This window comes from Podarcis filfolensis (assembly GCF_964270895.1).
Source record: "Podarcis filfolensis genome assembly, chromosome: 1".
Taxonomy (NCBI): Eukaryota; Metazoa; Chordata; class Lepidosauria; order Squamata; family Lacertidae; genus Podarcis; species Podarcis filfolensis.
The window spans coordinates 88,619,649-88,636,291 of NC_139604.1; the positions used below are offsets into that span (position 1 = coordinate 88,619,649).

Genomic DNA, 16,643 nt, shown 5'->3' on the forward strand with positions numbered 1-16,643 from the left:
GAGAACAGAGTTGCATATTCTTGTCAACAGAAATGCAGTTTTACAGTACTCTCAAGTGTATTCCATTTGGACCCAGTGACTTGTTAATTTTCATCGACACTTTACTATTTTAAACCCTTTCCAACTAACAGGACATTGCAGGTCTATTTTAGAAGTGACTGCCACAGACAGATAAGTGCTGTTTCCCCTTTAACCAAGAGAAGGGAAACAAATAGGATCTTGGAAAACAATCCTCTTAAAGGAGTCAAGGCTAAATGTAGAATAATCCCAAAGACCTCTTGTTTATCCTGTTGAGCTTCAGCTGAAAAGCATGCAGACTCATCCTCTCTGCAAGAGGTCCCTGCTTTATAGCTCAGAAATCAGCTGCCCTGCTTACTTATCCAACAGTGGCAGATTTGCTGGTGCATGTGTACCTCCAGTTGTTGTTGAACTCCAACTCCCATCATATCTGTCCACTGGCTATTCTGGCTGAGACTGGAAGGAGTTGGAGACCAACAAAACTGGAGGGCCACAAGTTCCACATCCCTCCCCTAAGAGCTTATAGTATTCTGAAGAGGGTGTTGGCATGCATTCCACCCAGGATGCTGTTAGCTCTGCAAGACACCAAATCCATTTGGAGTAAGAGTCCTTGGAGAAGTTACTAGGACTGGGGAGTGGGGAATGCTTCCTTCAGTCCTAATTAAGTCTCCCACAGGACTCTTTCCATTGTGAAGACAGTAGAATCCCTAACAGCATGAAGTATCCTGGAATGCTGTGTGTATGAAACTATGTGCTATGTGCTACGAAATGCACATTATTTGGGCCCAATTTCCCCATTTAACTCTCCATTAAACATAGGAAAGAGAAGGTTAAACGAAACTCTTTCCAAGCTCTACTGTCAAGTCATCACCTTTGATCTCACCTACATCTGAATTCTATGAGAATTGTCCTAAGGTGCTAGATAGCTAAGGTTCAGGGATAGGTGAGCAGGAAATTATTTATCTAATTCAGAACAGTTTTACATGGCTGTGCTATAGAAGCGAATTTCCTAATTTGCTCCCTCCCCCTGGATGTCAGGGAGGGTGTCAGGAGCAGGTCAGTAATAATTCACATAGTGTCAGTAAAGTTGACTCTATTTGTTCAAAGAAACAAAACAGCTTGGGAGGCCAGGCCTAGTGAACACAGCTACTTTCTCCAGTAGCTCTTGCCCCAATGAGGCAATTGTGAGGACTACCTTCCCACAGCTCTCTCAGTCTTCTCCTAACCTGGTTCCTTCCCAAACAATCTGAGGCTCCTTCATCTTGCCCGTCTTTGCTCTGCCCTCTTCATACCTATTTGGGTTCTGGGAGACCAGGGGGAAGGGGAGCTGCCTATTGCAGGAGGTTAAGACATCCTGGCTTCCTCACCTGTCTGCCTCATCTCTGCCTCTTGGCCTCCCTCCTCTCCTGCATCAGCTTCTACCTTTGATTATGGACTGCTCTCTGCCCTAGCTTCATTCTTGCTCACTAAACCCTGTTACCTCTTCAGCTTTTGGCACCCCTTCCTCCCAGTCTGCTCCTCCTTCTCTCTCTGACCACTCATTGTCATCCCACCATCAACCCCCAAGCTCTGAGCCTTTTTCCCTTGGGGGTTCCCTTGGGGACGCCCCTGCTGGTGCCTTCCACCACTGCTCTGCATCCAGCTACTCTATGACACTGGATTTCTAACTAAAGTGGATAGACTATTTGCTAGGCAAAAGTTTCACAAAAATACTTACAATAACTACTTTTTCTTTTGCACAACGGTCAAGTTACTTTGTTGACTCTTTCCCCATCCCCGTAATGTGGATAATGTGCCCTTTAAGTTGTAGAAACACACCAAAGTCATCTTATTTTAGCTTCCAAATGATGGGATAAGAAGAGATTTAAAATATTCCATCTTCTGATTTGTCCTTTGCTAAGCTAATTTATTTTTTATTCCTTCATGGTAATTGGAGTGTTTGATGTCAATGGACTGTGCCACTGGCAAATCTCCCCTTTGTTGTTACTGTTGTTCTTTGCTTTTCTTGGGGAAAATCTGTCCTCAGTGTCCCAGTTTAGCAGGGCAGTACAGGGCAGTACAGTTAGTACTTGTTTTACTACTGTAGAATCTAAGAATCATTAGCTGCAGGGGTCCCATAATATTCAAAAACAAGCAAAATACTGTACTAAATGCTGAAGTTGGAGAATTTAAAACTAAAATGAGTGAGTCATTAAGGCCATATAGCTTTAACCATACCACTGTGCTTCGTAATTCCTTCATTTTAACATGAACCTTTGTGATTTGTAGTGCTCACCTCAAATACAAGACGAACAGTTCTACCACACTCCCATTCCCTCAAGCTTCTTATCCAGTTTAGTTTTTAATCTGTGCTGGAGAGGAACTCCTCCCCACTGACTTGTGACTCTTCAAGCCTCTTGCCCCCCCCCCCCCCACTTTCCTTGCTGTGGCTCTTGCTGCCATATGTGGGAGACAGAAACCTCTTTCTCCACATCATAAACCTGTTGCTGCTACAGCTGTTGTGCCTCCCCTTTGTAAGCAGGAGTGCAGATGTTTGTTTAGTCACCTCCTGCCATTGCTGCATGTGATAGCAATAGCGTTAGGTAGGATGGGCAGGTAGGTGGTGTTACCGGAAAAATCCGAGGGCTCCCTTGGACAAAAAGTAAAGACACCAACCAGAATAAATTGGAGCAAATCAGCAGCCTGTAGGCTTGGCCTTTATTGAACTGTTGCAACAGGGTGTTCCCCTCACTTGCAGGAGAGAGAAAAGACACAGAAAAATGGTGTGCAAGGCCTTATAAAAACTTTTGAAATTCCCATCCTGTAGGTCAAGCCCACCCCCAGAAACATCATGCATACATTACAGAAAGGAGGGGTTGAGGGAGGAGTTGTGGTGGTAACCTGAGTGTCCTGTCACCTGGCTGGTTCCCTTTTTTCCCCTCCCCATGAGTCATTTCCAGGAGACAAAGGGGAGTTGGCAGTTTCCTGCCCCCAGAGGGAAGATCTGATCATTGTCCTTTGTTTCAGTCCATGCTGAATCCACTCCCATATGCAAGTTCTTTGTGAACTTGATTGTCTTCTGTCTAGGACCATCAGGGGTGGCATAGCAACTGGGCAGGGCTCCTGTGGATGTGCTGGGATGGTGAAGGGATTATGGCTGCCCTGTATCAAACCTTCCCCATTTTGTAGTCCTTCCTTCATGGAGTCAAATAAAAGTGGAACAGTGCAAATCCGATGTATGGTTGATTTTTCTATGAATTTATAACAGAAGCGTGGCGTATGTAGTGTGTGAGTGTGAATTTGTGTGTGAAGTTTGTACAAACTGAATGATTGGGGTGGGGGGTTCCTGCTACAGTGGTGCAGGCAGTTGCAAAGTCACAACCACCCCCACTATCTAGTAAGGAGAAGTGCATTATAATCTGTAGGTGTCAAGTCAACACTGTTCCCGGTCTACCAGAAGTAGAGGAGAGGTGGGACAATGTAGAGGGCAGGAACAGCAGTCAGGTGAGGTCTGTTGAAAGAGGAACGTCTTGGGCAAGTGCTGTAAAGAAAATAGAGAGGGTGCTGGTCCAATACGCAATGGATGGAAGGAGTTCCAAATGGTATGTGCTGTCACACTAAAAGCCTGATTCCAGCATCATGTGGAATGGACCTCATGAATGATAGATAGTATCTTCAGGATGCCCTCTCCTGCAGAACAGTGATCAATTTGGTATCAAGTGAGCAGAGAATCTCTTGGGTACTCTGGTCCCAAGCTGTGTACACCAGGAGTTTGTACACCAATACCAGCACCTTGAACTTAGTATGGTGCTTAATTGGCAGTCAGTGAAATTATTTCAGCAGCAGCATAACATGGTTGCAACATCAGGCCCCAGTGAACAGCCAAAGCATCACATTGTGCAGTAGGAGATTGCAGTGGATGTGGCATCGCGTTATAGTGTGGCGTTACAGAGACCAGTTAGTTTTGTAACATCTAGTTGGTGCAATGGTCTTTATAGAGGACACTTTTTGCCTGGCACCTAATCAGGTCTTTGGCCTTTAAATATAGCGGCTGTTTAAAAGTGGGTGGGATGTTTTTAACGTATTTCTTTGTCCTTTTGGTTTTAATGTATCTATGTAGGGTTCTTGTCTGTTTGTTTGGTTGTAAGTTGCTTTGGGTTGCCTTAGGCATGCCAAAGCAACTTACAACCGAACAATAGCACAATGGTCAGGTGACTGTGCACATAACCCTATCCTTTACTTCTACTTTTCTATGTTGGTTTAAGATCCATTATTAAAAATTACTCTCCTGCCAGGAGGAGCTCCTTCTCTTTTCCGCCACCTTTTCCTTGTTCTTCCACTTATTGCTGCGTTTTGCAGTACTGCTGCTTCTCTCCATATCTGATACGGCTCTTTTATGGGCTGTTCATTTCTTTTCCAGTCTCCCCTTGTCCTCTTGGGGATTTCTCTTCTTCAGCCAAGCTCTTCCATCCGTGATGTGAACCCCCTCTTCCATTAATTCTATATTTGTTTGAGTTTTCAAGTTCATTTTATCACGATCTCTTCAGCTGGCCTTCTAACTTTCATATTAAAAAATGGCTAAACGTGGCCTCTGGGAAACAGGGAAATGCCCCGGCCCCGCGGCAGTAATTCATAGCTTCATTCGTACACGGCACAATGTGAAGACGGAAACTTGGCTTCCCACAATCAGATCTAACCCTCTAGCGGCCACGGGGTGTCCCGAACACAGGAGAAGCGGCGACCCATTCATATTTTATTAGTTTTAAAACATTAGCCCCCTCGGACGAACCCGTTTTGCTCAACTCGCGAGCAAAAAGACAGAACTACAGCTCCCAGAAGGCCTTTCTTTGGCGCAGGCCCCGTTGCCAGAAATTACTGGATGAAGCGCCTTAGCCGGAGACCAATCAGAGCTCTAGGTGCTCTTGGGCGGATGTTTCCTCCTCCTCCTGTGGAGAAGTGGGAGACTTTGAAAAGTTTCCAGGTTAGGATTCGGGGCGCGCGGTGGGCGGTGGCGGCGACGGGTTTGGTTTCCCCGCCGCGTTACTCCTTAGCAGGCCGAGTCAAGAAGTCTCTTGGCTGCCACTTCTCCGCCCAGGGTTGTGTGTGTGTATGTATGTGGCGGTTGTGTGCATGTTGTGTGTGCGGGGCTCGAAGGTAGTTCCTGCTGCCGCCGCCCTATCCTGGGTATGTGTTGTGCACGCTATATGCTAGGAGCATGAAAGGGAAATAGAGGGTGCGCGCAGCGTACCGTTGGGAGCTTGTGCTGTTAGAGGGCCTGGCTGCTGCTTTCGCCTGTGCCCGCCGTCGCTTCTCTCAGCAGTGCCTGAACCGCCAAGCTGGAGCTTTCCCAGAACGTGGACTCCACCCTACAGCCCTATAGGGGGTTCCAGCGCAATCCTATATATGTCGCTTCGGAAGTAAATCCCGCTGCTGCGCGCAGTGAGACCCCGAAGTGTGCATACGATTGTTCGCTAGAGCGTGTTCTCCCCCTCCACCAGGAATGGGCAGGGCTATCAGCTTGTGGCAAGGCTGCTTCTCTCCTCATTTAGCAACGTACCAAGACTTTACCGACTGTTAGTTCTTATGGGGCGTTATGTTTTCCTAGGTCAAAACACAATATTTTCTCAGAGGGAATCTTTTCCTGCCAGCTGGTGTGGTAATTGTAGTAACCTGTGTAGTTCTGACAGATGGCATGTCTGTACGTATTTCAACTTGTGCTTATGTGGCATCACTGGCGCTGAACGGTTTCCTCCCCCTATGGTATTTTGTGACATTAAAAGTTATATCATTCAAAATAAACTTTTAGAGACTGAACACTTACCCCTTATGAAGCACTAGTGAAACTATTTCAGTATAAAATGTATCAAACCCCAGAACGAAAACAGTTTGATCCTCCAAAACTAGCATTCCTGATATTTTGTGAACTTTTTTTCTCTCTCTCCAACATTTACCTGGGAGTAAATGTGGAGTAATTAGGGTGGAGAGAGAGAAATGAACAGTGAAACCTAATGTGCAACCCTGGATGGAATAAAATGAACTAAAGTGAGAATGCAGGATACAGAGTTGGTTTTGCATTTTTAAAAAAATACATCATATGAACATGGGTGTGGCCAGGATTTTTGTTAGGAGGGGCAGGACCGAAGTGATTGGCCAGTTAGTTAAGTAGTCCTATTGTTTTACTTGATGGGGGCAGCTGACCTTTTCTGTCCCACTTGGCTACACCCATGCATATGAAATAAACAACTGATCCCTCAAGATGTCATGCAGTCACCTGTGATAAAACCATGACCTTTTAAAAACACAACCAACTAGTGTAATATGATAGAATGAAAACACTGACAATTATCACTAGCAGGGAGGGAATGATACTGTGCACATAAGCCTAGGACTTACATTTGTATTATAAGTACTAGACTTGGGTACACAACCCCATTCTTTCACTGTTGAGTGACCACAGCCAACCTTGGGCATCTAGTATTAAAGGGAATGGCTTTCATATAGCCTTGATCCCTGGCATATCTCTTTTACAAAAATTAGACATTTTGGGGAGGCCGAGATAAATATGATACAGCTGAAATTATTTTAAGAATAGCTGTGATCAAAGTATTATTTGGGCTGTGCTTCCAAGTAAATAAGTTCATGTGAACCTAAAGTAGATTCAATCCATGATGACCTGGGTTGAGATACGTGTTAATCAGAATCACAGTTCTGCTTCCCAGGAACATCAGCCTGCCTTTGAATCACCTCAGGACACTGTCTGCAAGAAGACCTGACCATCCCTCTCAGTCAGTGGGGACTGGTGCCCATTGTGATTGCTAGGCTGGTACCAATAAATTGCTTGTAAAAAGGGGGGGAGGGATTGCTAGGCTGGAAGGCAGGGAGGTCAACAGTATGTGACGCCAAAGCCAATGACAGACAGAGCCAACAAATACTGGTTATGTCCTTGTCCTGCTGAATTTTAGAATGGCAAAACCAAGGGTACCACAACTGAGCTGATTGTATGTAAGAAGACAGGCTGGTTGAGGGAAGAGTGAGGTTGGTGAGTGGTGCTTCTTTCACCCCAATGGACTATCCTATACTGGTTTCAAGCCCTGTTTCTAAGCATGAAACTTTAAAAACACAAGGACCCTACACTGAGTACAAGTTGGGAGAAAGCTCCTGATTGAACTTGCTGGCCAGAAAGAGATACTTGTGACTGCTTTGTTTTGAGTGTCATTCCAGTGCCATTTCTGTAAGCTGAGGAAAAGTAAAGGGCCACAAAGGTCTCTGGGCATCTTTTGGTTGCATTGTAACTGATGCTAGAAAGGGGCCAGAACTGGATTTATTACTATTCATGAAAAACAACAGATTAAGTGAGACGGATGTGCTCGTATTCAGCATTATATTGAATAAGAGATGTAATAAATTCAGTAGAATGAAGGCAAAACTCTTAAGGGAGGATGTGAACACATTGTTCTTGAACATAGTGTTTCAAGTAATCTTGCATTTATTATGACCTAGGATTGTGTTTCTTGTCACGAAATATATGAACATGGCAAGTAAGAAACTGAGAAGAGCAGGGTTGCCGCAGGAGCTTTGTAAGAGACTCAGTCGACATCAGATCACTACTTGTCAGGTGAGACAAATTTAATAGAGGCATAAAGTCTTCTGATGTTACGTTAAAGGATACATGGCATGATTAAGACCAATCTTTGAACTCTTGTCATCCTAATTGCAGAAGAAAACAAATGTTTTAGAAATTGCTTTTAAATATGTGAAGTTATTTTAGTCATTTCCACTCTTAATTCTCCCAGATTTTTGTCTGGTAATGTTTCAGGACTTTTTATGTCTTTCACTACTGGAGTTAATGAAAGTGACTGGACAGAGTTACTGGAATGTGCAGAAGCTTCTTCACACAGTCAGCCAAGCCTGTGCTCCCAGAATGCAAACTGTAAGTATCCATTTGCTGATAGCTTGGTGAGTAGGCATGAGACTCTTAATTTCAGGGTTGTGGGTTCAAGCCCCATACTGGGCAAAAGATTTCTGCATTGCAGGGGTTGGACTAGCTGACCCTCATGGTTCCTTCCAGCTCTACAATATATGATCCCAGGATAGGAATGACTATTATTGCTATGTGTGTCTCCTGTCACATCTTTCCACTTGTAGGGGACACAGGTATTAACAATAAATGTGCTTAGCTTTAAAAAGGTTTTCTCCTTATAGAAAGGCTCACAGGAAGGAAGTAACATATGAAGTGAGCCTTGTTCTTGAGAATATTTGTACTAGCAAATGCTTCCTTAGTATATGGCAGAGAAATGGCACAATACATTATTCTCTTGTATGTCAAACAGATAAACTGCTTCATGTGTTTTGGAAGAGGGACTTAGTTGCCCCTGCACTATTCATTTTCTCTGGAGTTACTATCCTTTGTTCAGTTACTTTTTACAGGACATCCAAGCAACGTCACATAGCTTTCTGTGTTATCCAGCTGTAATGTTTTAGTCTTTTTTGTCTATAGTACAATTAGCTATGCGTACAAATCTCCTAACAAACATTTGCCTTCTACCTAAATCTGTTAGGGTATCAACACTTTGAGATTTAGGTTGCATTTAGGTTTGCAATAGTTTGTATAAATCTTGAAAACATTTTATTTTTTAATCTTAATCTGAGGCACAAAGCCTTCCTTTTTAAAATATAACCTTTTCAAGAAATTCCAACATGTTGCATCAAAGCAAAGGGTTTTTGGAAAAGAACCTGCTTGCTTTGTACCTGTTGTTCATGTTAAACACTTTATTAGATTTTAAAAATATGTATAAAAGCTTCACAACTCTGTTTCACAACTCTGTACAAAAATCTCAATAAGCTGGGAATGTTATATACACACTTACCTGTGAGTAAGCCCCATTGAGTTCAGTTGGACTTAATTCCAAGCAGACAGGTTTAGATTTGTGCAGTAAACCTTGTAATGAACCCAGACTTTTTGGAACCAGTTAGTTTTGTCTTGGTTTGTGGTTTTTACCGTGTGTATGTTTTCCAGCTGTACTTAACCACAAGGATAATATTTTCTCTGAAGTGGTACTTTGCAAATTAAATGATGCATATTGTCCCAAAGAGGGGAAAATATTTTAAAGCTTGGCACGATGATACAAGATATAAATTGAAGGCGGTAGCATAAAAATGTTGATAGACACAACAGTCTTTAATATTGTTTTGTGGTGTTTGGTTTGGTCGGAAGATTGGGGAAAATCTCATTAAAGGATGAGAAAGTACATGGCATTTTTTTTTGCCAAGCACTAAGAAATTCTACTTGGGAGCAAACAAATACCAGACATTTTTCTTACCAGTTGATCGCAACATCTTTTTCTAATTGATTTTGGTTATTGTAGGTTTATGAAATGAAAATGAAAAGAACCACCAACCCTTCATCAGCATTCTTGCCCACAACACTGGGAGATCTGGATAAAATATTGCATGGTGGGATTGCCTGTGGCTCTCTTACAGAGGTAAAAGCTGGCCAATCATGCTGCTTCTTTTTCTGTAATAGAAGAGTTGTTTTATGTTTTACATAAAAGGGGTGACTATTCATTAATAAGTTTAAAATGTGACAAACTGAATCCTTTTGTACATTAATAACTGGTTCTGTATAGTTCCAATTGATCACTAAAAATAATGTTCACTGTAAACTTTCTCGTTAATAGTAATGAACCAAAAGATACAGATGTGTGCTCTCTCTTGCACACATCTGTACTCTTATGAGCAGGTTAGGGACAGTTGCAATGCTTGGTTGCAACACAAAACCATAAACCATGTATGAACAAATTAGTCTGTGCCATGATCTGTGTTCTAGTCTACATAGTTTGCTTGTTCCCACTTTGCTTCTCACTTTCTCCAGCAGGAAAACAAGCCATGAAGCACTTGCTTAGTGTTATGAATGCGCTAGACCTTGTGGTTTGCTTAGCTTCAAGCATGCCACTTTCTGAAGCCAAGGTTTGTTCCTGGCTTCCCAATGGTGGCTTGTTTGAGATAAACAAACCACAGAAGCTGGTTCAGACATAATATGAAGCCAGCCACTCTGTGGTCAGTTTTCCGGCTGGAGGAAAGGAGCAAAGTGTGAACAGCTATGCTGTGTGCATCAGCACACATTTCATATACAAACTAATTGGCTTAGCCATGGTTTTGTGGTGCATCTGAATGTAACCAGTGTTTCTCTGTTTTCTACAGGGGGATCATGTGAATGTTCAGGCTCCCTAAGAGTAGCTTGTAGGCACTTTGTTCCTCCCTGGTCTTTTTTACTCCAGCACTGCACTGACTTGAGCCAGATTTTAGTTTATCATCTGAATCTGCGCTTGTAGTTAAGCTCTCTCCTCAGTAGCCACAAGGTTTAGCCAAGAACGTAAGGAGACAACATAACCTTGAGCTTGGGTTTGGATGACATTCTAAGCCAAACCTTAAGCTTAACTTTCAGGAGTAAAAAATACTGGGGAGAAGCAAAGTGGCTGTGAGCTCTTCTTGGGAGACAGGGCACAGCAGATAAAGCAAACATGATCAGCAGATCAGTAAAAAATGTTCAGCTTGGTAGGTCAAATGCTGAAAAAGGAACTTCTTAGCAGGTGGCCAAAGGTTGACGAAGAGAGGGCAAGTTGGAGTTTCATAGCCCAGGTTTGCCCGCAGAGAAGGGTGTTTCCCACACCCCACCCAAATTCATGTATTTATTTCCTAAAATGTATATACTGCTTAATTGTAAAAAAAAGCAAAAAAAAACCAACTTCAAAATTTAAGCCTCAAACTCATCTGAACTACTAATCCTTGCGTTAAGAGTATTTTAGTGAAAAGTACCATTATAAAGTTTCTAAAATAAATTGCAGAGAAAAGTGCAAAAGCATCCTATAGATTGTCTCAGTGCTCACTAAGTTGTCTGTTTCACTGTGTGTAGTGATAATTGTCAGTAGGGACATGGGGTTTTCCTACCTTTTCCTACATGAAAAATGTAGCAAATGAAGAGCCCCTCTCATTCCAGTCCTATACTGTTCTTCATCTTTAGATAGTTAACAAGAGAGTATTAAAATAACTCCACGGGTTAAGTCTCTTTTGCAAAGCTTTCCTGTTCACCTGACAGGAAGCAGCTCTTTTGAACTCATCAACCTGATAAAAATGTACTTACTTTTCTACTTCAGAATTTTGACATGGCCATTTGTGAGATACTTCATACAATAATGGATAGAAGAGATGTTCTTTTGTAATATCCATTAGCAGTTTTGGTCACCCTGGAGAATTCAGTGAAGACGAGCTAACACTGCCAAATATTCCCCATGTTTTAGAATAATCATCTTGAAGAATACATGGGGGGGGGATGTCAGAATGCAGAAACTATTTGAAGAATTGCTTTGTGGACAAAACATAAAAGTTATTTTTTATGTTATTTTAAAAGCTTTTTTATGTGGATGCTTGTGTGATAATCATGCACAGCAACAATTTGAAAGCTGATGTAGTATAGTGGTTAGAGTGTCATACTAAGACCTAGGAGACCAAAGTTCTCGCTTGACCATGAAGCTCACTGGCTGACTTTTGGCTGGTCACTGTCCCTTAGCCTAACCTACCTCACAGGACTTTTGTGAGGATTAAATGAGGACGGGAAGAACCATGGATGCCACCTTGAGCTCTTTGGAGAAAATGGTGGGATATAAATGCATTAAATAATAATTTAAAGAAGGATGCATATGGCAGTATTTGCGGCATGTCACTGCTATGTACTACTTCGTTGTGAAGCTGAGATTGCAGATGAGCCCCCCTAAAGTGCAGTACTCCATCTTGATCAAATGTAGCTTCAGTTTAGCTTATTTTCTTCTCGGACTGTTTATGTTAAACTTGGGACGACAGCTAATGCATAGCCTGCACTTTTACCTCAAAGGAATAGTGTTTTATTCCCTACTTTTTGTGGTTACGCTTTTTAAGCTAAATTTTTCTGAAAAAGTTGACCTGTCTTTCTTCTTACATTATCCAACAATGATGGTGGTTGGAAAGTTGGAACTCAGCTACATGAGCCATGTAAAGTAAAGGTTTAAGTGATATCCTCTGCTGCCAGATCTTGTGCTTGTTTTCTAAGAGCCAGGAAACTCTGTTGGCACGGGACCTTTTTTTCCAAACCACTAGTGTGGTTTAAACTGGAAACTGAATTGTAAGTAACTCTTTGCGGTCAATCAACTCATGTTCTGCAAATAACATACCATTAACTGAAAAAGAAAAGTGTCTCTTTCCAAAGAGGAAAATTTGAATGCTGTTATCGTAGTGAGGTCTCTATTACATGGGCGGACACCTGATTTCAAATTAAAATTGGAATAAGATGAACTATGAATTCTCAACAGGTTTGGGAATTACATTGTTCTAAAGAGTCAGCATATTACTGCTTGGTGGATTCATTCCCTCAGCAGATTCAAAATTTATGGGTACAGTGAGCCAAAGGTAAATATTTTTAAGCCCTGCTGACCTTGGTGGGACAGAGTTAAGTTGTACTCAACTTGCCCATCGGAATCAATGTGACTTGGATGATTCAATCCTATATGTGCTTAACCTGAATTCAATAGGTCTTAACTTCTGAGCAGCCATGTATAGAATTACTCTATAAGATTGCTTACCTTTGGCAGGATTGTGCCCAGTGTATCAGTTCTTAGACTCCATCCCCCCACCCCGGTATATAAAGCAAATATACTACTTCATGGAATAATAAATACTCCTGATTTAGGTGTGTCCGAATGACTTGCGATTGCACACATGTGTACGGCAGCGTACATGTCACAAAAGGGGTGAGGCAGGTGTCAAGAGGGTTTGTATGCACTATACTGACACGTATGGGAGTCTGGACTGGAACCCCCATGCAAAATGAGGATTGCCCATATACACAAAAGCAACATTAAAAAGCTACAAAAATATCTCACACAATTAATATATAATTTTGTTATCCTGCCACAGGTTTGCTTGTTTTTCCACTAAGGTGTGTTTGTGGATTAGAAGTTGAACCTTTAAGGTCCAGCTTATCATTGCCATCAGTTTGCGATACACTGTGAAATGCTAAGTTACATGAGTCGCAAGTGAATAGTGTGCCGTTGGCTAAAATAAAAATCAACAAAGGTGTTGTCTTTTCTATATGATGCTGCTTCATACGTGTTCTTTTGTTATTAGATAACTGGTCCATCAGGTTGTGGCAAGACTCAGTTTTGTATTATGATGAGCTTGCTGGCGACGTTTCCCACCACATTGGGAGGATTGGATGGGGCAGTTATATATATTGATACAGAATCTGCATTCAGTGCTGAAAGGTAAGTTTACACACACACACACACACACACACACACACACACACACACACACATATATATAGAGAGAGAGATCTTTATGGCATTTTTCATATGTCAGCGCATATTGCAAGGGTGCAATCTGAAACCCTTGTATTGTCAAATCTGTCATCTGCATCCAGCCTTTGCAAGATCTAAACATATACAGAGTCCAGATCCTGTATGGCTCTGGAAGGTGGAAGAAGGCATAGCAGCTTGTAAGCCTGAGGTGCCCTGTTGTATCTGCTCTGGCAAGTCACATATGGCGCCAGATCTTTGAGGCCTCGTATGCTTAAAGTCTTCTGGAACTTGACTGTCTCTGCTATTGCTGTAAGGGGAGACCTGTTGGCAAATCTGAGAAGTGCAGTGTGTGGCTGCAAACTTAGGCCTGTTGAAGTTTATTTTTTCACCTTCAGGGGCATCTAAAGTGTTCTCATTTGAAGCATTGTTGCTGCCATATGTTTACTGCTTTTCCATGTTGTATTTTCATTTCCTTTTATTATGTATTTGAGCTAACATGACACTCTGTAGGAGTTGACTTTGGACTTCGTTAGAAAATCAGTTAATTCGAGTTCTCTTTATTCAGAGAACATTTATGGAATGCAACGAAGTAGAAAATCTGCCTCCATTGAAAATCAGTGTCATAACCTCAAATAGTGTAATGAAGCTGGATTGCAAATTCTACGCACCTTTTAAGAGACTTAGTTTGTTGCGTATGTGTGTTTTCTCTTCATTTTCAGAAATTCTGAGAATGAACTTGAAAGTTTGCAAAACATTCTTGAATTCAGATGCACATCCTCTGTGCCAGATGGGCAGGGTATAAATAAATAATAAAATTATTGTTATTATTAATGTCAGTGACATGTCTTTTGTGTTCCTAACAGGCTTCTTGAGATGGCACGGCACAGTTTTCCTGATTATTTTGCCACAGAAGAAAAGCTGGTTTTAATTGCCAACAGAATTCATCTTTATCGGGAATTCACCTGTCACAGTGTGTTGAAAAGGTAGGACTTCTTTCTGGGGTCCAGCAGTGTATTAGATGTGTAAAAAACATTATATACAGAATATATAATGGTTGGACAGAATGATAACATGCCTTAAGGCTTAGTATTACAGTATTTTACTATGTTTTTCCTGCCTGAAACACACCGACACTCGCTGACTCTAAAGGAAACTATTTTTGTACCTTGTTCTTTACTGTTCTAAGTGTTTCTGTGTGCTGTGTGTACAATAAACAAAGGAATGAGGCTTTTATATGGTAGGATTGCATTTTTGTAGGCAGCTATGTTTTCGTTTAACTAGAGATGTCAGGGATTGAACCTGGAACCTTCTGCCTGCAAAACTTGTACCTGCCCTTTTACAGAGGGTGAGACCCTTACCAAAATATGAAATGGAAAATGTTGATCCACGGTCAGTGATAGAAAGCAGATTCTGTTCAAAATTGCACTGAGTGTTTAGAAAGCCTTGCTTATAACCAATGGGCTTCTCTGTTCTATTAGAACTATTCATGTACAGAAAACTCTTGATATCTTGGTAGCAGTATATGTTTGCACTTGTAACATTTGACCCCTGTAAAGCAATTGCCTGTGAACAACCTTTTTATAAGATTATTATTTTGAAAGAAGAGCTATTACAAATATTTGTTTTCCTTCTGCTTATTCTCTTTAGTTTATATTTTAAGATATATTAATGGTTTATGGACTATTTTAATGAAGTATACCATAACACACAGACAATGTTGCCTTACCCAACACGTTTAAATGTATGCTTTAAAGTGTGAAAGCAACACACGTGTTCAAAACACATGCATCGTGGAAGTACACTGGTAATTGTAAATGAATTGAAATTAACCGGTCAGTGTTCATGAGTGTAGAACAAGGTTTGCTTGATTAAATGAGAAATTAGCCTGCAAGATATGTCCATGTTCACAGGTATAGCTCTCAACCTTTTGGCATGCAGGATTCAATGAGTGAGTTTAAAGGGAAAGATCAGGTCTCTGTACCAACTTCGCCACTTGCATGTCTCATGGCACCTAACACACTCTAAATCCTGGTATAGTATCATTGCTAAATGAATGCTTCAATTTGCTTTCAGGATTGAATCTTTGGAAGAAGAAATTATTTCAAAGAATGCCAAACTAGTAGTAATTGACTCTGTTGCTTCTGTAGTCAGAAAAGAGTTTGATACAAAACTTCAAGGCAATCTGCAGCAAAGGAGCAACTTACTGAGTAGGGAGGCATCAATACTGAAGTACTTGGCTGAAGAATTTTCAATACCAGTAAGTTTCTCTCCCTTTTTACTTTGTGCACATATGCATATGTATTCAAGTGCAAAGTTGTTAGTAGTTTGGATGGCAGACACAAGAGATGGGTTGCCCATCTCTTCTGTGTGGATTTATATCATGAGGATATTGCGGCATGCTTCATCATCAGGCATTTGGCTGAGCCAAATGAGCATCATCAGGCATTTGCTGTTGTCTCTCCCAAGGACTGAAATTTGTGTGTGTTGAATTTTCATTGACTAAGCAGTGAGATATTTTGAACTTGGCAAATGTGGACTGAGGTTGTATTGCATCATAATAAAATGGAAAATGTTTCACAATTTATTAGACCACATTTATTAGAAAATGTTTCACAATTTATTAGACCACTTTATTAGACTTACGTTTTATCTAGAGTTACTAGATACTTTGGGGTTGGAAATTTGAACATTGCTTTTAATGAAATATAGTGTGTCCATCTTTAGTCATTTGGCATATGTTTAGTGGTTATGGTCCTTCAGCTGATATGCTTAGTACTTTACTAATTATAAATTTACTAATTATTTTAATACATAATAAATACACTACCTTTTTGTGCAGTGTAGGGGTGGCTACTTGGAGAAAATTAAAAAATATATACAATTGATTAAAGACCCAACACTGCCTGTACAGGAAGGCCTGGACACTGCAGCAGAAGGCAAACAAGGATCTCCATAAATCAGATGTGCAAAGTCTGATGTGGCAAGAGAAAAAGCTCTCCTTCTCTTGTTCCAAATTATCCATGGTTTGGGGCCTCTATGGATCATCTTAATTAATGTAATTGGGCAGAAGGTGAATTTTTGGAACAAAACATTCTATTCAGTGAAGAAAAAGAGAACTGAACTCTAAATGTAACACCACCATAGGAAGAAACTGGAAAGTACTCAACTTGAAAATGATAACACTCCATCTGACAAATTGATCTGGGGGACAGGCACGTGTCAGAATATTTAAGGGAGATGTAGGGAACCTCCTGGCAGTCTTAGCATTCTTGACTGTGTTTGATTTGTTGAGTTAAAGTGATATGGGGTGAGGTTCAA

General features: G+C 41.2%; 1 protein-coding gene across 11 annotated transcripts in view; it reads left to right on the top strand.

Annotated features, from left to right (window-relative positions):
• RAD51B (RAD51 paralog B) overlaps positions 1–16,643 on the top strand; it is a 314,446-nt gene that overhangs the window by 3,873 nt on the left and 293,930 nt on the right. For 5 of the 11 annotated variants that reach the window (XR_014545847.1, XM_083605391.1, XM_083605388.1 and 2 more), the window contains exons 1-7: positions 5,433–5,648; positions 7,498–7,612; positions 7,814–7,927; positions 9,363–9,479; positions 13,153–13,289; positions 14,189–14,308; positions 15,399–15,582. Coding sequence is in view for 9 of the 11 variants with exons in the window: in XM_083605391.1 (XP_083461517.1) it covers positions 5,581–5,648; positions 7,498–7,612; positions 7,814–7,927; positions 9,363–9,479; positions 13,153–13,289; positions 14,189–14,308; positions 15,399–15,582 (855 nt within the window). In the remaining 2 variants the exon portion in view is untranslated. The other 6 variants (XM_083605390.1, XR_014545846.1, XM_083605394.1 and 3 more) reach the window with 6 other exon arrangements.